The sequence below is a fragment of the Syzygium oleosum genome, unplaced genomic scaffold, assembly GCF_021117445.2.
Source record: "Syzygium oleosum isolate NSW1041296 unplaced genomic scaffold, Sole_v2.1 Sole_v2.10, whole genome shotgun sequence".
NCBI lineage: Eukaryota > Viridiplantae > Streptophyta > Magnoliopsida > Myrtales > Myrtaceae > Syzygium > Syzygium oleosum.
This window is the reverse complement of record NW_026607494.1, coordinates 11,064,989-11,091,591: the sequence shown is the minus strand read 5'-3', so window position 1 is coordinate 11,091,591 and position 26,603 is coordinate 11,064,989. Positions and strand designations below refer to the sequence as shown.

The 26,603-nt window shown below is 41.8% G+C and overlaps 2 protein-coding genes across 3 annotated transcripts in view; both read right to left on the bottom strand.

Moving 5' to 3' along the window:
- Positions 1 to 2,275: 2,275 nt before the first annotated feature.
- Positions 2,276 to 26,603, bottom strand: part of LOC130134556 (probable terpene synthase 12) — a 32,441-nt gene continuing 8,113 nt past the window's right edge. Inside the window, exons 3-7 of one of the 2 annotated variants that reach the window (XM_056315217.1) lie at positions 25,216 to 25,588; positions 24,851 to 25,069; positions 24,625 to 24,763; positions 24,289 to 24,537; positions 2,276 to 2,663 (exon numbers count right to left, since the gene is read on the bottom strand). In XM_056315217.1, coding sequence (XP_056171192.1) covers positions 2,319 to 2,663; positions 24,289 to 24,537; positions 24,625 to 24,763; positions 24,851 to 25,069; positions 25,216 to 25,588 — 1,325 coding nt within the window. In that variant the 3' untranslated portion in view covers positions 2,276 to 2,318. Of the gene's footprint in view, positions 2,664 to 23,571; positions 24,126 to 24,288; positions 24,538 to 24,624; positions 24,764 to 24,850; positions 25,070 to 25,215; positions 25,589 to 26,603 lie in introns of those variants that run through there. The other variant, XM_056315218.1, reaches the window with a different exon arrangement.
- On the bottom strand, positions 2,692 to 5,665 carry LOC115679907 (probable terpene synthase 12). Its single transcript, XM_030603631.2, has 6 exons — positions 5,416 to 5,665; positions 4,535 to 4,808; positions 4,076 to 4,454; positions 3,727 to 3,948; positions 3,478 to 3,616; positions 2,692 to 3,387 (listed from the first exon to the last, which is right to left on the bottom strand). Exons 1-6 carry the CDS (start codon positions 5,596 to 5,598, stop codon positions 3,016 to 3,018), a joined length of 1,569 nt encoding a protein of 522 aa, XP_030459491.2. The 5' UTR covers positions 5,599 to 5,665; the 3' UTR covers positions 2,692 to 3,015.

The following is a 26,603-nucleotide window of genomic DNA, read 5'->3' as shown; positions in this document are numbered from 1 at the left end:
CCATTAAAAAACTCGATTTAACAATGTTCAAATTACGCTTTGGGTTCCTCAACGAGCATTTGTTTTGGGAGAGATGTCTTGCCTGATAATTAAATGTCCACATGATCAGTTCTTCCAAAAGAAACAAAGGAATATTCGTCCCAACCAGATTGCAAATCGGAGACCCCACAGGGGAAGATGGTATGAACTGGGGGTGAGCACGGGCGGCCCGGGCCTCAAGGCGAATGTGGCCCGGCCAGTACAGATCGGGCCTGGCATTTACAGTCTACAGCTATGTAATTATACACGCGGCACGACAGATATTAAACCGACACTTTCTTAGAAGGTCATGTATGCAACGATATCACAACTAAATATTGGTGAGAAGATAATGGAATGATGAACTTCCAAATCTTGATGAAGTCCCCTCAACTTTATCTCTTTCTCTTAGATCTCTGTTCTTGCTGTTTATCAAGTAGTTAGGTTAGTAATTAAATAATTAATTATTAAATTAAGAAGCGAAATGCCGGGAGAGTGTGTGATCTTTCCTTAGACGCTACTCCTGTTTCTGTCCCAGCTGCCCCCGAGGTGTCTCGTATTTCACAGGATCGTGGAACAAAGGCATGACTTTAAGGAAAACATCTGAACTTTCACCAGATAATCAGAATATTTAACAAACAAAATTCATTGAGTTTGTGAATTTTAATTTTGGGAAATGAATGAAGCTTTGAGTCGAAGCAACAGATCGTTTGACCGTTGAATTGATGCCATTTCTCCTTTTGAAGCATGGAATCGTGGAGAGAGAGAGGGACAGAGAGCCTATAGCTTGACTTACCAATTTGCTACTATCTTCTAAACAACTGTCATGAATTGGAACTGAATTTAAATTGTGCAGGAATGGGAAAGGTTTAATTTAAAATCGGATTTAGAGTGTGTTTGTTTCGCGTAAAATTTCTTGATAAAGGAAAATGATATCTTTCCGTGAAAGTCATCTTCAAGGAAACTGATTAGTTTTCATTTGTTTAGTAATATGCTAAAAAAGTGTGACTGAAAGTTTTTGAGTGTTTGAATCGCATTTAGGATAATGGGTATTGAAGAAGTGAACCTTTGTTAATGCTGTGTTTAGTTGGCCGGATACAATACTGGATAGGATAATTTCTATTTTATCCAGTGTTTAGGGCAATACAAAATTCCAATGTGTACAGTTATGGACCAAATTAAAAAGTTCCCACCTAGGAGATGGGATTAAACCGGATAGGATATGTCCTCCACAGTTAGGAACCAGCGCCGCACTCCACTTTCGTTCACTAGTGGTGAAATGAGAGAAAAAAACGGTTGAGGGCTTGGGTAAAGGCCGGTGAGGGCCACCAGGCCTAGGCAAGGGTTGGGAACCCTCAGCGGTCCTCTGGTGAGGACCGCTGCGGCCTGGCAAGGGCCGGCAACCGTCACCAATCGCAAGCGAGGGTCATTTGATGTGGTGCTGGTGAGTTGGGTGGTGGTGAGAGAAGGTGAAGGATGATGACTGATTGACTTTTGTGGGGATGATGAAATGAAATATGTGCAGGTGAAGAGAGAAAGGAGGAGAGAGCGAGCATCATTTGGAATTGGAATTTTGAGAGCTTCAAGGTCGCGTGTGTCTTGGTTGTTCTAGTTTCAGAGAATGAAACCCAGCAAAAGGAAAAAATCACCATATTTGGGAAAGAATCCCCAAGTCCTTCATTTTTTATCCCTCAAATCAACATCCTTTAATTGCGATTAGGGTTCTCTAGCGACCCCAACATTGCAATTACATCAAACAATATAAGGACGTGTGTTGAATGATTGATCAAATGAGAGACATAGAGGACGAAATGGAAGCTCGTGAAAATGAGAGTGGTGAAGGGCATGGATTTCCATCTTATCCCAAGTTGTACCAAACACTTGATAGAATTAGAAATGTCCACTTTACTATTCGAAAAATTTTATATCCTACTTTATTCTATCCTATCATATCATAATCCTTATCCCGGCGACGAAACACAGCCTCAGAGACTTGTTATGCTTGGGAAAATGATTTCCTCGATTTAACAGGAACTTATTTTCCTATTTTTGACTATGAGTTTGTTTAAGCGTAATTACTTTTTGTTGACTAATCATTTTCAACGAACTAAATACATGAAAGTCCAGAAAATTAATTCAGTGAAAAGTTTTTCATTGAAACAAACACACCTTTAAAGTACCTTAATTCCTTATAGCAGATGGGGTCATAAATTAAATTGTCTAATTCATCTTGATTTCTTCCCGGTATATAGCATCGTTAATTCCTCTAATTTCCTCATAAAATGAAGGAAATATTTCTGTCATACACTAGTAGAATTCTTCTTCCTCGCTATCCCTCCATCTCGACATAGCTCGAGAGAAATGGGATCGATCAATAATGAGTGGATGCAGTGCTTCGATCTGTCATCCGGAGCGCCGTGTGCATCTCCGTCCTGGTATGTATAGTGAGCTATTCGGGCTAGGTTGAAAGCCAGACGTACGAATGACTGTCCAAACAAAGAGTCGTCAACTTGATATCTGTTCATCTTCTTCCATGCCGTGTCGATCAGTTCCTTAATGTGCTCACGAGCAACATCCTCAGACACCCCGGTTTCTTGCATGTAGCATACGATGGAATTCGCCATTTCTCCCCTCTCTAGCTCGGCCTACGATAAATAGTTGAACATGTCGAGATATACAGAAAGTTTGCATCACAGTTTGATGATGTTTTCAAAGAAATTACTTAAAAGTACAAGTGCACGCAAAGTCCTAAAACTATCGCAAGAGAAGTGCACCAGGTTGTGATTTTTCAAGTAATTTTCAAAGACTGCTTCTTGCATGAAGTTTTTGGATAAGTTCTGGTTGGTATTAGTTAGTAGCAGCAACTGGAAACATCTATAGCACTTTCACAAAGTATTGATGAAGATGATCCAGTGATTCGAAGTAATTTCTTGTTTTTGTCTATTTTAATTTGGATGTTCCTCGGTCAAAATTGTAAGTCTGAATTATCGTACTCTTTCAATCATACGATACACAATTATCATCCACCCAACCCAAAGTTGCAGTGCTTGTATGCTCAGCCCTTTTACAGCTCACTAGTTCTAGGGAGCGAAGAAGAAGGAGAAGGAGAATGCTTACCGACGAGGTGCCGAGATCGTTGCAGAGACGGAAAATAACCGACGGCGACTTTAGGAGGTCGTGGCTGTAGCTCTCGAACGATTCTAGTTCCTCCTTTCTAACGTGCGGGCTCAACAGAAAAAATGCATGAATCAATATGACGAGTCCTGAAACTGAGATCCAACCGTTGTTCATGTATTCTTTGAACGCCGGGGTGACCTTGTTGTGCTTCCACTTCGCTTCTTGCATGAAGGCTTTGCACAAGTCACTCCACTAGATCCATCACATTCAAATTCATTTTTGTTATGGTCGAGAATTCGTAAACTTCGAAGGGTTTAATAATGGTCGACGTGAAGTACGTACCGCCTTTGCTAGACATGGGATGATATTTTCTCCATCCTGCTTGAGAACGTCGTAAGCCATCTCATGCACGGAGTTGTAGAGAGCTAGGAAGCAAAGCTTCATATAGCCCGGAAGATTCGACACGGCATCGACATCCCATCTGAAACCACACATTGATCAAAGTAGGTTTTAACACATAGACTCAAGAAATCGATGGTTTCACTGGCTTTTTTTTCCGAACAATTGATCAGAAGCAAAGTCTTGAGGAACCTGTGTACAGCATCTGTGAATAGCTCCAATTCATCCAGATCACCATAAACGTCGTAGACATCATCGATGGTGGTCACGAGTGCGGTCACTTTTGTTAGCCCTTTACGGAGATTGCTAAACTGAGGCTCATAAGCCATTCCGACTGTCCAAAAGAAGCATTCCATTAGTCTATCTCTTGCGAAGCTCAACTTGTTTGCCAGGCTAACAACATCATTCCACCATCTGCAATTGATTCACGTATGACAAGTATTAGTGATCCCTAATTCGCCAGCAATATATCCATCAAGGCTGATAGCAATTGAATTTAGCAAGACAAACTCTAAACTTTTTTCCGCGTTTCCACACCGACCTTGACATCTCCTGAAGATCTCTTTGGAGGATAGATTGCACCATGTTGAAATTGTACATGGCCAGTTCGAGCAGCCGACGGTCTGCGTCTCTACGTGCGGCATAAGCTTTGATGGACCGTCGAGCTTCTAGCAATGGCATTCTCTGGTGCAGGGGCAGTCCCGACCCATGATTCACTCGAAAATATTTGAGATCTCTGCTGACATCAGTACTGTTAAAGTGATTGAGATGCTTGACGGCGAATGCCTTAGCCTCGCGCAAGAGATCTTCTTCTTCGAAGGCCAAATGTGAAGCTTCATATAAACTCAGCATCCCTTCAACGTCATGGCTGAGGCTCTCCATAAACGTTCCTTGTTCGTCCATAAAAATCCGGAAAACATCTGTTTGTTTTTTCCCATCGAGATTAGTCAGTCGCGGTCTATTTTGGTTATTAGATAGAACTTTAGTATGGTCAAATTACCTTGAGAAACTTCGAAACCATTTTGTCTTAGAATCCTAAAGCAGAGAGCTGTCCCATGAAGGGTCTTCTTGTCTCTGTTCATGCAACCTTCATCCAGAGAATGGTGGTATCTGTGAAGAGCTCTCATTACGTCTTCATCAAAGAGAAAGCTTAGTCCTAGTCGTTGAATGTCATCGACAAGAGCGAGTACGGTCGAGAATTCGGCATTTTCGTCATTCATGGCGCTTCTCACTTCTTGTTCCAGCATTTGAACTCTTTCATTTTGCTGCTTGACCTGCGTGAGGAACCAATTTGTACAATTTATAACTCAGTTTGAGCCGAAGAAAAGGTAAAAGAAAAGCTACAAAAATTACACGGTCTGTATAGTTGATATTAATTCAAGAAAACATTATGAGTATTGGATATTTGTGCAGTGTAATCAAAATTTTACATATCTCATATCCATCACCACTATCTTATATGAATAGTAAGCTTTGAGCTTGTTTGGCGCTACCATTGTCAATCGAAGTAATGGAAAAAGATAAATTTGACGGAACCTCAAAAGCTGGACATGGGACCTCGACCTTTGACCTAGAACTACAATTCGGACATGGGACCTCAGCGTTTAGAAACCGAGAAGAGGTCCCCGGGATTTGTCTCTAGGAAACAGACCTCGGCTTAGGGACATCGATTCCCGAATTGACCTCACGGGGCGAACCCAAACTCGGGACTTCAATCCTTGAAAGTGGAATCATGGGGGCTAGACCAGAGACCTTAAGGTTTGGTCCTTGGCTCAGGGGATATGTTCATGTTTGTATAATAACTAATATAGTCTCAGCTTCTTTTTCCGTTCGTCTAGAGGTATCATCTCGATGGAGAACAAACAAACTGTGGCTTATTACCGCATGACGTTGGTCACGAGTCGGCAGGGACTGAAGGTAATTGTAAGTCCAGAGAGTCGGCTGATACTGGGGCGGTCTTCGTCCTCCTTGAGAAACACCAACTTTGGTGCTTGCCGAACACAGGACCTGACCATGAATCTTCTTGGAGCAAACATTAGGAAGAGAGAAAAGTTGAAGTGCCATTATCGCATGTAAGTGAAGAAGCCGGTGCTCGATCGAAGGCACTGCCTTCTTCGACTGCAGACAGTCCGACATTTATACAACCTCATACCTATCATAGTATTCAACTGTGCTGAGATTCTTTCGGTCGCTTGATGACGAATGCCGTGACATGGGAGGAGGGGTAAAAGGCATCTCCCATCGAAGAAAACAGTGTTCTCTGTGAAGTTGCAGTTTCTGGACAGGTACATGTTAGATTATGTCTCGAGTTTGAGTCTGTGAATAAAATCCGACCCAAGATAAATTAAAAGAAAATCTGAAAGTTGAACATATGTGGATGTCCACCGTGGAAATCTATATTTCCTGTTCAATTTTGGAGTGCAAAGCGATGTTAGAATTTTGATAGTGAAAAATAGACTTCAAAAAAGGAAGGTGGATATTTGGATTTCAAAGTTGCTGATTTGTTGAGTTCAACAAAAGTTCCAGTAGATTACGGAAATCAATTTCCGTATAAATGTTGGTCCACAAAATAGGAAAGTGGACTTGGTTTCCTTCTCTAACTCAACATGTGTCAATAAAGGAAATAACAGAAGTCCAACATTTAGTGGGACTCGGCAAAGGGCAATATATATTGACTAATATATATATGCACATAATAAAGCAAGGGGATGCTTGTTTACGTAGACTTGAAGTGCCGAAGTCACGGTGGCCGTTGTAGATGAATACGCGAAGATTCTTGAAGCGCTCTTTCTAAGCGAGTGTTTGGAATGAGTTATTCTTGTGGGTTCTTGTTCGTGAATTACATCCAAGAGAATTAGCGTTCAAGTAATTAAATTCTTGTTATAAGAATTTGTGTATAATTCCTTCGTGAGATTGAGAGATTATTTCGTGAGTAATTATGAGGCTAAACACTGCGTGACTTATTGAGTGTAATTGGGGCCTGAGAAACACCGAGAATGTTTGAGTGACTCAAGTGTGGTTATAATCTTCGTTGCATCGCTTGATCTATAGTGAAATTTCGTGCTGCTCTCCCCATGGATGTAGGTCACTACAACCGAACCACGTAAATCTGCTATTCGATTTTTTTTCTTATTCTGTCAATTTTATTATTTAATCTCTTGCTTCCTATTGACACCTATTTTTTCAAATTACCCAATTAAATTACATAAAATTTAGGGGTTAATGTCTTTAATTCCCAAAACAAAAAAACACTTTTTATTTAATTGCATTGCATATAGAAATTAGACACATTTGCATTATTATAATGTATTTTTCTTTTTCTTTTTTTCTTCTTTAAAAAAAATGGAGCAGAACCGGGCCGGGTCGACCCGGCCTCCTAGTCCTTCCCCTAGCTGGGCCTGGCCCAGCCCCCTTCTTTTCCTCTCTTTTTCTTTTCCCGCTAGGCCTGGCCCAGCCCTTTCTTCTTCCTTCTTTCCCCAGCCTAGCCTCCCTCTCTCCTCCTTTCCTCTCTCCTTCACGTTGGACGCAGGATAGCCGGCAAGGAAGCCGCTCCACCATGCGAAAATCAGCCCCGAAAGTCAAGGGGACAAGCAGAGGCTAGCGGAGCAGAGCGAAGCAGAAATTGAGTGGTGGAGAGTAGGCAGAGCAGGTAGCCTGCTGCCATAAAAGCCGAGGAAGAATAGGGGAGAGAGGGGGGATTCGGTTCTGGTGAAAAAAAGAGAGCAAGGAAGGAGTCGGGGCGGTTTTTGGGGACGAGCGGAGAGAGAGGGAGCTTCTGGGGGGGCCACCGTGCCTCAGTCACCAATCCTCGCCGCCGAGCCGGGGGCAGCGACACACAGAGAGAGGGCGGAGGCGGCCACAGTAGGAAAAAAAAAACAGAGGGGGTGCTCTGTTTTGGAGAGACCGAAAGCGTGAGAGTTGAGCCGACGGAGAGAGCTCGAGCGTGAGACCGAGAGTGAGATAGAGCGAGATAGAGCGCGAGGGAGCTCCTCCGGCGACCGCCATGCCTCCGCCGTGGCCGACGTGCTCCCCTTTCTCGCGGAAGGCCTTGCGCCCACCAAATGTTCGACAAAACGCCTAGTAGAGATCCGGTTTTTTTTTTTGCCGTCTGTTTTGGCCGGCGTTGAGGTGTCCGGACACCGTCACACACAGTTGGGGAGCCACCAAGGCGGCGCCAAAGCGGGTGCACCGCCAGACCCAGACGGACAACGCCGTTCGTCTCGGTCGTCCCCGTCGAGGCCCTTCACAACAGGGGAAGCGGGTCCGCCGAGCAGAGAAGTCGGGCCCGGCGATGGTGTTCGTCGAGCCGGCGGCGACACGGGCGGAGGAGCGCCGCCGGGTTCGGTTCACGGCGGCGAGGCGATGGTGGCTCGGGTGCAGGGCGTCGGCGTACGGCGTGGCAGGTGAAACGCCGTAAACGCTAGGGCGAAGCCGCGGAAAAAGAAAAAACATAGGGGAGTCGGGTCGTCGGATCCGGATTGTCCAGGACCCGAGTCAACGACCTGGGTTGACCCCCGACCCGGTTCGAATCCGGAGATCCGACCCAGGTCAATGCATATGGGTCGGGTCTGTTGACCCGGGTCGGTTATGCCCGGCCCGGATCCTCTGACCGACCCGGTCTAATATTGTATTTTTAAATTTTTATTTAAAAATATTATTTTAAAAAAAAAATTAAAAATAATAAATTTTTTATTTTTCTTTTAAAATTAGAAAATAGTTTAGAAATTAGTATTTTTTTGAATAATTTTTTAAATTATGTGAATTATTTTATTAATGATCATGTTTAAATTAAATAAGCCTGGAGGGCTATATGGTAATAGTTTGCATGTTATTTTTACTGCTATTGTATTATTATTATGCATATTATTTCTAATTAAAATATAATTGCATAATTTGTCATACTTTGAATGTCGTCTTCCTAGTTAGGGTTAGAACCCTAAGCTGCATATCTAGTTTAACTGATAATCGTTAATGGTTGTGCACTCAGTTGATTACCTCACATGTTAGGAGATAGGTCATAAAATCAATCCAAATTGCCTGACAAATATTTTCTGAAATGAACAGGGTAAAAACGAATCGAAAGGGCAGTAGTTACCCAACTAGTGTAATTAAGTTCCCGAACTTATTTAATCTCTGGTTTATAAGAGTAGAGTGATTCTTCTATCACCTTACTTGAGTTTCTAATCGACTCACCTTAAACCGATTAATGGCGATTCCTAGATAAAAATTACTTGCATGTTAAAAACCTAAACCTAAGTCACGATATGGTATGAGCTTAGGAGAGCCCGAATTAAGTCCCAGAACTAGACTTAGCGCGTACCAGACGAAACTCCTCTATCTTTAAAACCCGGAGGTCGGTCGCGACACTTCCGCAACAGGACGTATTTAGCATTTTCTGATAGTTCCTGTACTCCTGACCTCAGCATCCGACCCTCCTCGACTTGGCCTCTTTGTGCTCTATCTATCGTCAATAATGGGGAAAGCAGAGAGAGAAAGGAACTGTCGAGGCTGGTTTGTGGTCTCTTTTCTCTTATTTTCGATCTGGTATGGTTTGGTAGAGCGTCGCATCTGCAGCATGCAGTACGAAAATCACTTTGAAGATGTTGAAAGCAAGCCAGAAGAAGCCCTCTGGCGAGATAAATTCACGTTTTAAGCGGATGTGTTTGATTGATGCACCTGGGGAGAAACATGCGAACGACGATCTCAGAGCTATAGATGGTCTTTTGGAACTTCAGGAGAAAAATCTTTTATTTCATGGAAAGCCACGAGTATGTAGATTTCATGGAAAGCCACGAGTATGTGCATGAATTATACTAAGGACTTACCAGATTACAAACTTCTGTTTTAATTTCACACAGTTTTTGTCCTCTGTTCAGGTTGTCAGATTTAAGGTAAAGACCGACAGATATAAATCAGAAGAGACAGGCTTGTGCCTCTACAGCACTCAAAGAAAGACTAACAACATGTATTGCTCGTTAAATTTGGACTAGCATTTTCGACCAAAAAGAAATTCGACTAGCATAAATTTAGACGATTACTATATTTCATATATAGCTTCTCATTAACTGATGAGTAATTACGGCCATTAATTGCGACCACCAAAGTTTCTTCTTCTTTTTTTAAAAAAAAAAAGGATTGACTTTCTTATTGCTAAAGAAGCCTTAAATCTATTGCATTGATACCAATTCAGTTCAAAACTCTTCAATTTGACAAATTGAATCCAAAACATTTTCACATTTGTACCAATTCAGTCCATCCAGCCAATTTAGTATGGAAATTGTTGACATGAATGTCGGTCGTCCTATGTAGCACGGTCGGCGCTGACGTGGACATTTTTAATAATATTCTAATATTTTTTTGAATTTTTTTCACAATTTTTTGTTTTTTTTTTGTTTTTATTATTTTTTCTTTCTTTCCTACTTTCTTTTCCTTCATTTTGGCCGGAAAGGGTCGCTGACCACTAGGCGAAGGCCAGCAAGCCCTCGCCCTCACCTGCGGCCGACCCTAGCCTAGATCGGAAAAAAAAATTGGAAAATTATTTTAAAAAATAAATATTATAAATATCCATTTCAGCGCCGGCCGTGCTACATAGGACGATTGGCATCTATGTCAGTGATTTCTGGCCTGAATTGGCCAGGTGAACTGAATTGGTACTAATGTGAAAATGTTTTAGACTAAGTTGATCCAATTGAAAGATTTAGGACTGAATTAGTACTAATGTAATAAATTGAGGACTTTTTTGGTACTTTTCCCTAGAATCTTCTCTCCCGAAAATAGTCTTCTAGTCCGCATCTCAACTGATGCCAATATTTGTGCAACAGACACGGCGTCATTTAGTATAAAGATCAACCTTAATTAAGATTTATCGAAAAATGTTCAACTATAATTAAATGGATTAAATAAAGTGCATACTGACATTAGAGTAACCTGTACATTGAGTGCCCCTAGATCAGTTAGTATTGTGGGATCCACCTACTTTATATATGGATCCACCATACTCGACAGTTCAAACGAACTAGGATGCATACATCCAGTCCATCCAATAATTTTTTCCCATGTTGTCATGTATGTAAAATTTTCCTTCACCGAAGAGAGGAAATTATTTTCTGCAACTAAATTAGTTCAAAATCCCTCTATCCAAACATGGCTCAAGAGAAATGGGCTCGATTATCGAGGAAAAGTGTTAGAAAAATCATAAACATATTGCATTGGTGTCAATTTAGCTCTAAACCTTTTTTTTTTTGCCAATTCAGTCATAAACTTTTTGTTTTTTGTGCCAATTCAGTCCTTATAGCTAACTTTGGCCGGATATTGCTGACGTGGATGCCGAACGGCCTATGTGGCATTGCCGACGATGACGTTGACAACTTTTAATAAAAATTTTCAATTTTTGCAATTTATTTTTAAAATAATTTTCTTTTTTTCTTTCCCTTTCTTCTTCCTCCAGCTGGTCTCGACGACGAAGGCGAGGCTTGCGGGATCTGGCGAGGTCAGGTCTCACCCATTGCTGGCGAGGGCGAGCCTTGCCAGCCCAGCGCGAGGCCGCCCTCACGGCCATCTGGCGAGGTCGAAAGCCGTGACCTCACGGCCTCTGGCGAGGGCTCGAGCCTCGCCAATAGCTGGGTGAGGCTCGCCTTCACCGTCGCCAGCGAGGCCAGTGGCCGACGAGGCTTGCCGGTCCGGCGACCCCAGCCGACGACTAGCTGGAGAAAGAAGATAGGGAAATAAAAAAGCAGAAAAATAAAAAGAAATTTTTTTAAAAAAAAATCGCAAAATATAAAAATATTATTAAAAGTTGTCAACGTCATCGCCGACGGTGCCACGTAGGCCGGCCGCCATCCATGTCGGCAATATCCGGCCAAAATTAGCCAGAAAGACTGAATTGGCACAAAGATAAAAGGTTTATGATCGAATTGGCCAAAAAAAAATGTTTATGATTAAATTGACACCAATGCAATAGGTTTAAGACTTTTCTAACACTTTTCCATCGATTATCAAAGAGTGTGCACAGTTCCTGGAACAATTGTCAGGAACACCATGCGCATCTCCATCCCAATACACGCAATGTGCCGTTCGGGCAAGATTGCAAGCCATCCGCACAATAGATCAATCGAAGGTCAAGCCATCGCCTTATATTTGTTCAACCTCTTCCACGTCATGCCGATAAGTTTTATTATGTACTCGCCAGCCGTCGACCCGGAGAACCCCATTTCTTGCATGTAACATAGGATTACATTCGTTGTCTCTCTCCTCTCTAGCTCAGCCTGTTAGGATCATAGTTTTGCCTATTGTTTCATAAGAAGCTATTTAAAAGATTATGAATATGTGAACATTAAGTTCACTTGTTTTGCTACAAAAAGAAGCGCTTGTGTAAGGTTAATTGTGAAACAAGAAAAATTGGACTAAAGAGAGCCGAAAAAATGCGTACAGACGATGTAGCAAGATCACTGGCAAGACAAAAAGAAGCTCGAACGGCAACCACAAGAGATTATCGGAATCATCTGGTGTCCTTTCTCATGCTTGGACTTGATAAAAAGTAGGCATGAAACAACCTGACATGCCCTGATATTGACATCCACCCATTGTTCAATTACTCTTCAGCTCTTGAAGTGATCTTGTTGTGACTCCATATTGCTTCTTGCAAGAAGGCTTTGCACGAATTATACCACTACGAAACAATAGAAACACCAAATTTCCTTATTAGGTAGGAAATTCCTATACGTGGTCAATTAATACAATGTTGAGTACCAAATTTTCGCTTACCGCTTTGCTAGATAAGGGATGACAATTTTCCCAGTCTCCATCAGAGTGTCGGAAGACATTTCATTCCGCTGTTGTAGAGAACAAAGAAGCACAACTTCAAACAGCCAGGAATATCTTCCACAGCATTGATGTCTCGTCTGAAACCACACAAATCAGAACGTTAAACATCAACGTATAAAATGCATGGATATTACTTTTCCAAGTAAATCGATGTGAGATGGACCTGCAAATGGGGTCTGTGAATAGCTTCAGTTCGTCCAATGTGCCATAAACATGACACACATCGTCGAGGATAGTGATCAGCGTGTTCACTTTGGTTAGTCCTTTCCGACAATTGCTGGCGGGAGGCTCGTCTGCCACTGCGGCTGCCCCAAAGTAGCAGTCCATTAGTCTATCCCTCGCAAAATTTTTCGAGGCTAACGTTTTTCCACCATCTACAATAATTCAAGAGTAAAACTTTAGAGTTGCATTACAATTTCGCACATACTTGTCAAGCTTTCTAAGGTCTAATCACCTTATAGTACATCGGTTCCATCATCTATCCTTATTCTGCATTTGGTAGTCCGATATCCTATGCGGTGTTTGGTAATGTCCTCTAGATCAGATGAACCCGGAGCAAATATGGTTATGAGTTCAGCAGTTTTCATCATTAAGAGCACCTCTGACTTCTTCTTCCAACATTTGTGCCTTTTCTCTCTGTAGCTCAACCTACATTAGGAAAAAGTAAAATCCGTAGCTTAGTTTTTTTTTTTTGGGTAAGGTCCGTAGCTTAGTTTTTGAACCCTAGGAAAAAGCAAAGAAGGATACTTCAAGAGAAGAGACGGAAATTTTCTATCTTAGGGTCCCATTTATATCACATGCTTGGGATTATGATATCTATGACTTTTTAGATTGAAACAGTGTTGTGTAACGCGAGACTAGGATCATCTTTTCTTGGCATGTTGTAGATTAAGTTTGGTTTAAACTGCTAACTAATCACAAATAATGAATGACCGTGCCTTTCTCTATTCTTGTTTGGACAAAACTTCCTCCATCCTTGTGGGGAGAAAACCTCCTCCAATCAGTATACAGGTCGGTTAATACAAACATGAACGTCACTATTTTTATGTTTAGATAAATCTATATTCTGGTGAGGGCCACAACTTTCAATTCATCCATCAAAAACATGATTAGAGGAAAGTAGGTATGGAGGAGAATATAACCCATTAATAAACGTGGTAAATCTTGATTATGAGACCACATGAATTAATAATTGTGACGATGGAAAGATCATTAAATCAAATTTCATAGTCATCAAGTTATTAGAGTGATGCCTAACATAAAGGTATAGCACAACCGAGCTTGATCGATAGTTTGTCCTAGGATAGTTGTCCTCCCTAATTCCAAAATTCCATGTGTTTTATTGAGAACGTGAGGATAATCGAATATTCAACTAGACTAATTCCCCATTGATGCATTGAACTGCTCTGTCCACGTGCCTATGGTAATGCTCCACCCACAAGTGGCAGATGGAGGATCCAAGGTTACTTTGAGCGGAAGACGTTATAATTTGAATACAGGATGCCTCGTATTCGAAGCAAGCATTTAACCACTCATCTAAACATTAGAGTTAAGTTCGAACCAAATTGCGAAAATCGTTTTTATTTCTTTTAACTTTAGCATAAGTGTCTCATACGGAGAACAAATAGCTAGAGTGTGGGTTTTTACTGCGCGATGAGATTGACTATCTTTGTCGGCCACAAGAGACTGAAGGTAAATTGTAAGTCCATACAGTTGGCTGATAATTGGCCAATCTCTGTCCTCCTTAAGTATCAGAGACCTGCGTACTCACTGAACAATGGACTCAACCATTACCGTCGGAGAGGAAAGCTTTGGAAAATGAGGCGCGAACAGTGCATGCCCTCATTAACGTTGACAGTCCAATATTTCTATAAATTTTTTGATTTCCTAGGACACAACGTTGGAATACGCTGACAGATTCTCGACTTCAAGCGACTGTCGCTGTCATCACGTCGGATTACACCCTCTCGTCCTATCGTTTTTCTATGTATGCTCGATCACACGTTGCTGGATTCTCATCTCCCGTCAAATCTTTTTGTCTATGTTTGCTCGATCACACGTTGCTGGGGATCATCTCTCGTCCACTCGTCGGTATGTTTTCACCGGAACACGTGGTCGGAAGCAATTGGCACGCCTGGAGTTGTGTCGTTCATAGGATCGAAGATTTTATTTGGAGACGTTGTCTCTATACCATCATTATTGTCCTACAAGCTACAGTGAGGGAATCTGCACGGAACATATTATTGATGATCCGTTGTTCTTCGGGAGAAGCAACGCCCCACCTTCTGGGAAAGGGATTGATTAATTACAGTTAGGGTAATATATATTTATTATATATTAATACCTTCTTCCTCCATAATATATTCAAAGATTTCGACCATTTTCGTATACTTTAAAGCATCTTGAGTGATATTATATGTCGAGCAAATAACAACCTCAAGACACGGCAACGAATCTCAATGTGGGAAAGTCACACAGGTTCAATATCTAAGGTGCAATATAGGGTAGCAAATCACTACTTTCGCCGGTCGGTGTCTCGTACGATGACTAATGTCGGCACAAATCCGCATTAAATTCGCCCAGAGAAAGTAAAAAAAAACAAAGAGAAGGAAAGCACAGCCGTGGCTGCAAATTTCATGCACTCATGGGAGATTCTGCAGCACATGATACACAGAGACGCAGTCTCTAGAGCATTCTCGTCATAATTGAAAGATCATCACCAAGGATCGAGAGATGCTGTGCGCAAATTGATTTCATTACCAAGGATCGAGAAAACCCGACACGTTTTGCATATTGTTTCATCCCAAGTGGATTGGAGTTCGCGGTTTTCCTCTGAACACTTTGAGCTAGCATCTGAGACATTGTGAATTCGTCTGGCGCGAATAAAAACCATTCCCTTTTCCAGTCCCATTTTTGGATAAAATTTTTCTAATCGAGTTTGTGAGCAAAAAGTAGAATTTGATAATTATGCAAAATTTCTGTTCCCAGCTGCCGGCGGTGGTGGGGTGGCGACGGGTGGTGAGAGCGGGCGATTAGAGACTTGTTATTTTTGTTTGTGTTCTAGAAATAGAAAAGTAAAAAAAAATTACTTTTCATTTCTATTCCAAATTTATTTCATTAATAGACTATTCTATTCCAAATCTATTTCATTAATAGCCTAGCCTGTCTCCTGATACATGTGATGCAGATTCTCTAACAACTGATACTAATGGGCAATATCTAAGGTGCAATATAGGTTGGCAAGCAAAGCAAATCTCAAGCTTCCTTTTCTATATTGAGGCAATCAAACTGAATATCTATTTCTGATAGATGGAATATAATTCTTGTTATCCCACTCCTCCAAGAGTTCAACAAATTTCTTCTCAGTTTCATTAGTAATCTTAGCAGGTGCATGAATATCACTAGAGACGTAATGGCAAAGTTTGCATCCTCTAAAAAACTAGATATTTCTTAAGCCCATAAAATATAGTTTGATCCGTTCAAAATGGTTTAAATGGGTAGGGAGATTTCCAATTTATCCATTACATGCTTCGAGTGAAAATCATTTTGAAGAGATGTGAAGAAACCAGCATTTACAGGATAAATATAAACAAAAAATAAGGTCAAAAATAGACTCAACACATCGAAAAACCTTCGGAATCGGTCAGAAAACATTAAGAATCAAGCGGGAAACCGTCGACCGATCGGTCAATGGTTTGACCGGTCTAACTAAACCGGTCAAGGTTTAATGGATGGTCAACCGCTGACATGGATTGATGATGTGGCGCTAACGTCAATGACTCAGGCTGGCATGCGACGGATGGTGTCATTGACGTGGCTGAGGCTTCTAACGTGTGGGAGTGCATGGCGGCGAGTAGATCTTAGGCATGTGTGGCGGCGATTGGCAGCGTGGTTTCCGAGATCCGACTCGTCAAAGGAAGGGGCTGATGGTTGTGTTGATTTTCCAATACAAGCCTCCAAAAGCATCGGAATAGCACTTAAGGGCGTCGGCTCGGGGGAGGCACGTGGGGGCGCATGGGCAGATGATCGCTGCGAAATTTCAGGATCTGGCACTTCTGAGGTTGGTGAGTTTAATGATTAAGTTGATTTTTCGAAACAAGCAATAGAAAGTGTCGAAACAGCACTCAAGAGCGGTGAGCAAGCTACGACCGCCACTTTGTAAATTAGAATAATTGTGATATTGAAAGGGTGGCGCTATTTCCAACCCTATTTTGGCTAATACACTCCTTTTTTCCAATAAACTTACAGAAATAGCCTCCTGTCTCCCTCTCTCCTTAATTTATTGTTTCTTCTTTTATTAGGCTAATCCACAAAACTACATTTATTTCTCTCATCTCACATGTCAGTTTCGCAATACAAATACTCCATTACACCCAACAAAATATCGTTTTACCATGCATCTTGTTATCACTTTGCCTAGATAATATTGTCAATTTTAATATATAGTCTCATATCTTCAATCACAAAATGTTTCTATTTATGATAGCGTATGAACACACAATTAATTGCCCATTTTTTTTTATCAAATAGTATGAGCGAAACTATATTTCAAAGTTGAAAATTAAAATTCAATTTAACTATTTAGCCGATCTTTATCAAAAATGGAATAGAAAATTTGATCAAAATATGAAAAAGTTTAATTTGTTAGAAGCATGATCAAATGTCAAAAATATTTATATGTAGATCATACTAAATATTAACAAAAAATAGGCACATAAAGGGAAAAAAAAAATGAAACTTCTTGCTCTTCTAATCGTACAATGAAGAAAGTAATTAATATCGATTATAAACTCAATCTCATATCAAATGGATTAAAAGTTTTAAATATGCTTAAAACTCTGTTATGAAAAATCTGATGTGACTTTGAAAGTGAAGAAGGTGTAAATAAATTGTCAACACTCATCTTGCAATTCTTATAAATCGTAAAAATCTCATAAGAAAGCACAAACCAGCGATGTTTAACTTTAAAACCCTAGGAACTTATTTCGGAAAAGCACCCACAATGTCAAAATCGGCTAGATGATTATATGGAATTTTAATTTCCAACTTTGAAGTAAAGTTCCCTCAAACCATTTGATAAAAAATAGGCAATTAATTGTGTGCTCATAAGCCATCAAAGCTAGAAATTTCTGACATTCTAGGTAACTTTTGTGATTAAAAATATGAAATCATAAAGTAAAAGTAACAACATTCTCTAGGCAAAATGATAATAGGATGTAGGATAAGATAATATCTTGTTGGGTGGAATTTAACATTTATATTGTTAAACTGATAAAATAAGAGAGATGATAGAAATAAAAGGCAGTTTTGTTGGTTAGCTTGATAGAAAAAGAAATGGGTTGGCCTGATAAAAGAAGAACAATAAATTGAAGAGAGAGGGAGAGAGGAGGGTATTTCTGTAAGTTTATTAGAAAAAAGGAGTGTCTTAGCTAATATGGTAGTGGAAATAGCGCCACCCTATTGAAATTAGAATAAAGCGAAAAAGAGAATTGTGGAATTTCTCTATATTCCTGTGGGTTCCATGATAAAGAGTACATTAGCTTATTTATTGGCTTTACAGAATAGCTATTTAAAGTAACATAATATTCCAATATTAATTACGATCAATCAGGATCAATCAAGTAAGATAATGCACAATCTTGAGAGATAAACGAAATCAAGAGTAATATTCCTCTTACAGTATTGATTAGGCACACATCGGTGTTTGTCTGGTTCCACATGCCACCAGGTCCAAATAATCTAGACTTGGGCCAAGTACTCGAGCAATGACTTTGCCAAAAGTGAGTCCGAGGTCTTCCCGGGGAGGCTCGGGTTGGTGGCACTCAATATGGATCGTTGATCTGTGTCCACATTGGTCTGGATCAAGTTTGCTACAATCACATCAGTTCTTGCGACCACGACAATCTCCACTCCCATAACATCGAACTGCAACCTCGCAGGTACCAGCCGATTATGGTGTTCGTTCACCATAGCAAGCACTTTACAGGCCATGTCACCACGTTTCTTGGTCACCGAGGATTGGTCTTCAAGGTGGACACCAGCTACACCGCACTCGGATAAGAAGCTTGGACAGCTTGAGATAGTCGACGTATGGGGCGCTGCCCTCTCCTCTTTCACTCATGCTCATCTGCGCCTCTCTGCTTACGGGTGGGAAAAGTGTAAAAAAAATCCTAAACCTTTTGCATTAGTACCAATTTAGTCTTAAACATTTTTTTATGCAATTCAGTCCTAAACCTTTTGCATTGATGCCAATTTAGTCATAAACCTTTTTTTGGTACTAATTCAGTCCTAAACCTTTTGCATTTGTGCCAATTCAATCCTGAACCTTTTTGTCTTTGTGCCAATTCAGTCCTTCCGGCCAATTTTGACCGAATTTTGCTGACATGGACGCCGGCCGGTCACCGGCGCTGACGTGGACAACTTTTAATAATAGTTTAATATTTTTTGAATTTTTATTTATTCTTTTCTTATTCTTTTTTTTTCCTCCCTCCTTCCTCCAGCCGGTCGCCGGACCGGCGACCGACCAGAGGACCTCACCGGCCACTGGCGAGGCTCGCCCTCGCCAGCGACACGAAGGCAAGCCTCGCTATGGCTGGGCGAGGTTGGACCTCGCTAGATCTGGCGAGGACGTGCCTCGCCAACCACTGGCGAGGCTCGCCCTCGCCGACCACTGGCGAGGCTCGCCCTCGCCAGCGACGGCGAAGGCGAACCTCGCCAAATCCGACAAGGTGCAGCCTCGCCCAACCATGGCGAGGCTCGCCTTCACCGTCGCTGGCGAGGTGCAACCTCGCCCAGGCATGGCGAGGCTCGCCTTCGCCGTCGCTGGCAAGGTGCAGCCTTGCCAAGGGCTAGCGAGGTCGACCTCGCCCAGCCATGGCGAGGCTCGCCTTCGCCGTCGCTGGCGAGGTGCAGCCTCGCCAGGGGCTGTCGAGGTCTACCTCACCCAGCCATGGCGAGGCTCGCCTTCACCGTCACTAGCGAGGGCGAGCCTCGCCAGTGGCCGGCGAGGTCGCACTAGTGGCTGGCGAGCTGGCGCCGGTTTGGACCTCGCCGCCCTCTGGCCTTTGGCCGGTCCGGCAACCGGCTGGAGGAAGAGGGAGAGAAAAAAAAAAAGAAAATATATTCAAAAAATATTATTAAAAGTTGTCCACGTCAGCGCCAATAATCGCCAATAATTGGTCTTCAAGGTGGACACCAGCTGCACCGCACTCGGATAAGAAGCTTGGACAGCTTGAGATAGTCGACGTATGGGGCGCTGCCCTCTCCTCTTTCACTCATGCTCATCTGCGCCTCTCTGCTTACGGGCGGGAAAAGTGTAAAAAAAATCCTAAACCTTTTGCATTAGTACCAATTTAGTCTTAAACATTTTTTTATGCCAATTCAGTCCTAAACCTTTTGCATTTATGCCAATTTAGTCATAAACCTTTTTTTGGTGTCAATTCAGTCCTAAACCTTTTGTATTGGTGCCAATTCAATCATGAACCTTTTTGTCTTTGTGCCAATTCAGTCCTTCCGGCCAATTTTGGCCGAATTTTGCTAACATGGACGCCGGACGGTCACCGGCGCTGACGTGGACAACTTTTAATAATAGTTTAATATTTTTTGAATTTTTATTTATTCTTTTATTCTTTTCTTTTTCTTTTTTTTTCCTCCCTCCTTCCTCCAGCCGGTCGCCGGACCGGCGACCGACCAGAGGACCTCACCGGCCACTGGCGAGGCTCACCCTCGCCAGCGACACGAAGGCAAGCCTCGCTATGGCTGGGCGAGGTTGGACCTTGCTAGATCTGGCAAGGTCGTGCCTCGCCAACCACTGGCGAGGCTCGCCCTCGCCAGCGACGGCGAAGGCGAACCTCGCCAAATCCGACGAGGTGCAGCATCGCCCAACCATGGCGAGGCTCGCCTTCACCGTCGCTGGCGAGGTGCAACCTCGCCCAGGCATGGCGAGGCTCGCCTTCGCCGTCGCTGGCAAGGTGCAGCCTTGCCAAGGGCTAGCGAGGTCGACCTCGCCCAGCCATGGCGAGGCTCGCCTTCGCCGTCGCTGGCGAGGCTCGCCTTCGCCGTCGCTGGCGAGGTGCAGCCTCGCCAGGGGCTGTCGAGGTCTACCTCACCCAGCCATGGCAAGGCTCGCCTTCACCGTCACTAGCGAGGGCGAGCCTCGCCAGTGGCCGGTGAGGTCGCACTAGTGGCTGGCGAGCTGGCGCCGGTTTGGACCTCGCCGGCCTCTGGCCTTTGGCCGGTCCGGCAACCGGCTGGAGGAAGAGGGAGAGAAAAAAAAAAGAAAATATATTCAAAAAATATTATTAAAAGTCGTCCACGTCAGCGCCAATAATCGGCCAATGTCCACGTCAGCAAAATCCAGCCAAAATTAGCCGGAAGGACTGAATTGACACAAAGACAAAAAGGTTTAGGACTGAATTGGCACCAAAAAAAGGTTTATGACTAAATTGGCACCAATGCAAAAGGTTTAGGACTGAATTGACACAAAAAAAAAGGTTTAGGACTAAATTGGCACAAATGCAAAAGGTTTAAGACTTTTTTGGCACTTTTTCCCTGCTTACGGTCATGGTGCTGTTGAGCAAAGAAAAGGTGTTCGACCTTGCTCGGGAAGGTGTCATTGGGATAGAGAGGTGTGGCCCCAGTTCTTTGGTGAACATGTGGGTCGACGAGCCCTGCCAACCAGAGACTTATATCGTGTCCAAGTGCTTCGCCATGATGGTCACTTGCACGGGCCCGAGAGCAACGAAAGTCCGGAATGCGGTGCCATTGGCTTGTTGGGTCTTCAGGGTCCTCTAGAGCTTCTTCCCTATCTTGTTCGAGCCATGGCTTTGTCTCAAGTTTCCCCGTAGTGCCATGACGTCTCTAGCTGTACAGAGTTGTCGAGTTAGCTTGAACCTCTCGGTGTTTCACCATGCTCTGCCTCGGCAACTTCAGCTTTGAACCTCCCTTCTTCCTCTATTAAGTCTTCAAAGATTTCGACCATTTTCGCGTACGTTTAAGAATCTTTAGTGATATTATATGTCAAGCAATTCTTATTAAGACTCAATATATAGCTTGAAAAGTTTTATTGTGATAAGAGAAACTGACTGTGTAGTGTTGGAGAGTATCAAAAGGTACTGTTGCTTATTTGTGCAACTGTAGTTGGTGGTATTTGGAAACATATATAATTAAGTAAAATAATGCATTAAAAAAATCAGCTAAGAAGTCCTTTTTTTGTCAAATTTATTTATTATCACTAGGTTGTGATCTTATAGAAATGTTTATGCGTTTGTTCACACGACTTAAATAATGAGGTGCCTTTAGAAAAATTTATTATGAGTTATTGTTATTAAATTATTGGCCAAATACCATCAAAAACTTCAAATTGTGCTCATTGTGACACAAACACCCCTAACTTTTTTTTGCGTCACCAAAAACCCTAACTTGGCCACTGTGATACAAATACCCCACATTTTTTTGTGTCACGAAAAAACGTAAACTTATACATATGTGACATATATATACCCTTTATTACAGTTCCAACCAAGATATATTTGTTACATTGATATAAGTTCAGGGTTTTTTATGACACAAAAAAAAGTTCAGAGTATTTATGTCACAATTGGCAAGTTTAGGGTTCTTAGTGACAAAAAAAAGTTTGAGATATTTGTGCCACAATGGAAATAATTTGGAATTTTCGGTGGTATTAATCCTAAATTATCAAGCCTCTCCAAAGCCCAACTATCCCCCACCACTCCCTTCTATTAGACTTCCTCCTGATGGTAACTTAATGATCAAGATAAACAAATATGAATGTGCTAAATCCATATAGCAATAATAATCTAATTTATAATGGCGAGACAGTAAATCATTATTATCAAACTAGTTGGAGCTTCATGTGTTGTACAGACCTGAAGTTGATTTATTAAATATTTGTTTTGAAGATGTATAGTGTAATTTGACGAAGCGAGCAATCATTTATCAACCGTAGAATGGAATTTTATCTGGAGCATATGAATCATTTGTTTAGTCGTTTTTTTGGAAATACGCCATTTTTCATTTAAATGTTGTTATGTAGAATGTTTAAATTATATTTTATGTATAGTATTAGAAAAAAAAAAACTGTAGCATATTGTGGGATCTATACTTGGTAAAATTTGTGTCTAGATTAGTTGTATGGTATATTTAATAGGATCTTTTCCAGATGTTTTTGGGACCTATAAATAAGTCACAGGTTGAAGCATCAAGGTTAAGCAATCACATTATTCTCACTACTATTTGTAACTTGGTATCTGAGACCTTGACATCTGTACTTGGTGCCTCGAAGTCTTGACATGGAACCTTGACCCTTTACCTAGAACCCCAAGTCGGACTTGGGACCTCAATGTTTGGAACCCGAGACGTAGGCCTCTTGTCACTCGAACATAGACTTCGGCCTCGGCCTCGGCCTCAGCCTAGGGACATCAATTCCCAAACTGACCTCACGGGATGGACATAGACTCGCGATTCCAGTCCTTGAAACTGGAATCACGGAGGCTAGACCAAGCACCTTAAGGTTTGGTCCTTGGCTCAGGGTACGGGTTGGGGCACCATGGTCCAAGGTAGGACCCTTGGGACACCCAACCCTTAAAGAAAAAAAAGAAGTTCAAGAAACCAAATTGAATAAGTTTCTGCCGGTGCCCTTTTCTCAAAACTTTAAACTTTAGGGGAGAGTTGGTGTAAAAAAAAATTACAAGCTTCTATTTTAATTTCACATATTTTCATGCCCTGTTTTTGGTTGTCAGATTTAAGACAGAAAATGGCAGATGTAAATTAAAAGAGACAGGCTCGAGTCTCTATTCCACTCGAAGAAAGACTAACAAATATTGCTGGTTAATTTATTTTTTTTGTGGAAATTGCTGGTTAGATTTCAACTGGCATAAAATGACTTCACTCTACCTTTATTTAGATGATTATTGTTCTCCAAATATAGCTTCTCACTAGCAGATAGACATTTTATTACGATTAATTACGACCACCACTAACCACTCAACAACTGGGAATTTTATTTTTTATTTTTTATTATTTATAAAAAGAACTGATCTTCTCTTCATTGGAATCTTCTTTCCTGAAATATATAAGCAATCTTCTAGTGCGTATGACAACTGATGCCAACATTTGTACAACAGACACAACGTCATTTGGTACAGAGATCAACTTTTGAGGTTTGTCGAAAAAAGTTCAACCATAATTAGATGGATTAAATAAAATTCATAACTGACAATAGAGTAATCCTTACATATAGTGCCTCCGGATCATTTAGTCTCGTGGGATCCACCTACTATATTTTATGGATTCACCGGACTCGACGGTTCAAATGAACGAAAGCAGATACATCCAGTCCCACCCAGTTATTTTTTCATATGCTATAGTGTACATACGTGTCATTTCCTTCACTGAAGGGAGGAAATGATTTTATGCAAAATAATTTACGCCAAAATCCCGCCATCCAAATATGGCTAGAGAGAAATTGGATCGATTATCAATGAGTGCACACGGCTCCTCGATTGATTGTCAGGAGACCCAATTGCATCTCCATCGTGGTACACACAGTGCGCCATCCGCGCAAGGTTGAAGGCCATCCGCACAAAAGATTGATTGAAGGGCGAGTCATCGAGTAGATATTTGTTCATTTTCATCCACACTGTGTCAATCAGTTTTATAACGTATTTGCGAGCCTCTGACTTGGAGACCCCCATCTCTTGCATGTAACACCGGATTGAATTCGTCATCTCTCCTCTCTCGAGCTCAGCCTGTTAGGATCATAGTTTTGCCAATTGTTTTAAAAGAAGCTATTCAAAACATTATGAATATGTGGATGGTAATTTCACTTGTTTTGCTACAGAAAAATGTGCTTGGATAAGGTTAATGTCGCCAAAAAAAAATTGGATTAGAGAGAGCTGAAGAAATGCGTACCGATGAGGTAGCAAGATCATTGGTAAGACGTAAAATCGTGGACGGCAACCGCAAGAGGTCATGGTGATGTTCTAGTGATTCAAGTTCCTCCTTTCTCATGCTTGGGCTTGATAAAAAGTAGGCATGAGTCAATATGACGTGCCCTGATGATGATATCCACCCATTGTTCAAGTACTCTTCAACTCTTGGGGTGATCTTGTTGTTACTCCATTTTGCTTCTTGCAAGAAGGCTTTGCACAAATCATACCACTACGAAACAATAGAAACACCAAATTTCCATATTAGGTAGAACACAGATGCGTACATGGTCGATGAAATCAATGTCGAGTCGTGTACCGCTTTTGTCAGATACGGGATGGCATTTTTCCCAGTCTCCTTGAGAGTGTCGTAAGCCATTTCGTTCACGTTGTTGTAGAGAGCTAAGAAGCACAACTTCATATAGTCAGGAAGATCTTCCACAGCTTTAATGTCCCATCTGAAGCCACAAATGATAAGATGGAAACTTAAAACTTATGAAACGCGTGAATATTATTATCTCCAAGTACATCGATGAGAGATGGACCTGCGAACAGCGTCTGTGAATAGCTCCAGTTCGTCCAATGTGCCATAAATATCGTACACATCGTCGAGGATGACGATTAGCGTGTTCACTTTGGTCAGCCCTTTCCGACAATTACTGAGTGGAGGCTCGTCTGCCACTGCGACCGCTAAAAAGAAGCACTCCGTTAGTCTATCCCTCGCGAAGTTCAACTTGTTTGCGAGGCCAACATTATTCCACCATCTGCAGTAATTCCAAGAGTAAAATGTTAAGAGTATGCATTGCTATTTTCTCGAATACATGTCAAGCTTTCTTAAGTCTAATTACCTTATAGTCCAACAATTCCACCATCAATTATAGGATCTATCCTTGTTATTTTGCATACTAACCTTGACATTTCCTGGAGATCTCCTTGGAGGATTGATTGCAATGTGTTGAAGTTCATCGCGGAAAATGTGAGGATTCGATGACTCGTGTATCTACGTCTGCTATAAGCTTCGATGAACCGTCGAGCTTCTAACAACGACGTTCTACGGTGCAGAGACAATTCCAATTCATGGTTCACTTCGCCTTGAAGATCTTTGTTGATGTCGTGATCAAGGTTTTTGAGATGCCCAATGGCGAATGTCTTAGCCTCGTGCAAGATGTCTTCTTCTTCGATGGCCAAATTGCAGGCTTCGTGTAAGCTCAGCATACCTTGGACATCATTCCCTAGGGTCTTCAGAATATTGCCGCTTTCGTCCATGAAAATCTTAAACACATCTGTTTTATCGTCACCAAGATTAGTACGTTTGATTAGAGAAAAATACTATCGAGTTGTTCCTTAGTGAGTTATCTCTCCCCTAATATATATTCATGTGAATATATGGTGAGGTCCTATGCTGTGAGTTGCTCTAAATGTCACTACAGCAAGTGTTTGGCATATAATACTTCAATGTGTCATAGTGATTACAAAATAATTATCTGTTTCTTAGGAAAAAGTACCAAAAAAACCTTAAAACTATTGTATTGGTGTCAATTCAGTTATAAATTAGACTAATTTAGTCTCAAACATTTCACATTTTGCCAATTAAATCTATCCGGCCAATTTAGACTGGAAATTGCTGACGTGGACCTAGATCGTCGAACGTGATATAGCTAGTGCTGACGCGAAATTTTTTTATAAATTCAATAATTTTTTCCTTTCTTGTTTTCTTTCTTTTTTCCTTTTACCAGTCGCCGGCGAGGGCTCAACAAGGTCGACCCTTGCTCAGGCAAAGGCCCCCTTGCCCTAGCCTAGGCGAGGGTCAACCTCGCCATATCTAGTGAGGGGAGCCGTCATCGGCGCTCACCCTCGCCCAGGCAAGGCCAGCCCTTACCGATGGCCTGCAACTGGCCACTAGCAGGAAAAAAAAAAGGAAAAAATTCAAAAAATAATTTAAAAACTATATAAAAAAAAGTCTACGTCAGTGCCGGCCATGCCATGTAGGACTGGCACCATCCACATTAATGATTTCTTGCATAAATTGATCTGATGGACTCAATTGGCAAGTAAAAAGATTTAAGACTAAGGCTCCGTTCGTTTGGCGGAAAATATTCTCCTTTTGGAAAATATTTTCCCGGAAGTCATTTTCCTGGAAAATGTTTTTCCGGAACATAATTTTCCGGTGTTCGGTGACCAATATGAAAAAGTTTCGGAAAATATTTTTCACCGGCAACCGGCGGCGCGGCTGCGGCGAGCGACCGCGGCGGCCGGCGGCGGCTGCGACGGGCGGCCGGCGGCGGCTGGCGACTGGCG

Excerpts from the sequence above, each read along its gene's own strand:
- LOC115679907 (XM_030603631.2), bottom strand. The coding sequence starts at position 5,598 with ATGGCACTTCAACTTTTCTCTCTTCCTAATGTTTGCTCCAAGAAGATT. Across the intron at positions 4,809-5,415 it reads CTCGTGACCAACGTCATGCG|GTCAAGCAGCAAAATGAAAG; the intron begins GTAATAAGCCAC and ends TTCCTCACGCAG. Across the intron at positions 3,617-3,726 it reads TTCACAGATGCTGTACACAG|ATGGGATGTCGATGCCGTGT; the intron begins GTTCCTCAAGAC and ends GTGTGGTTTCAG.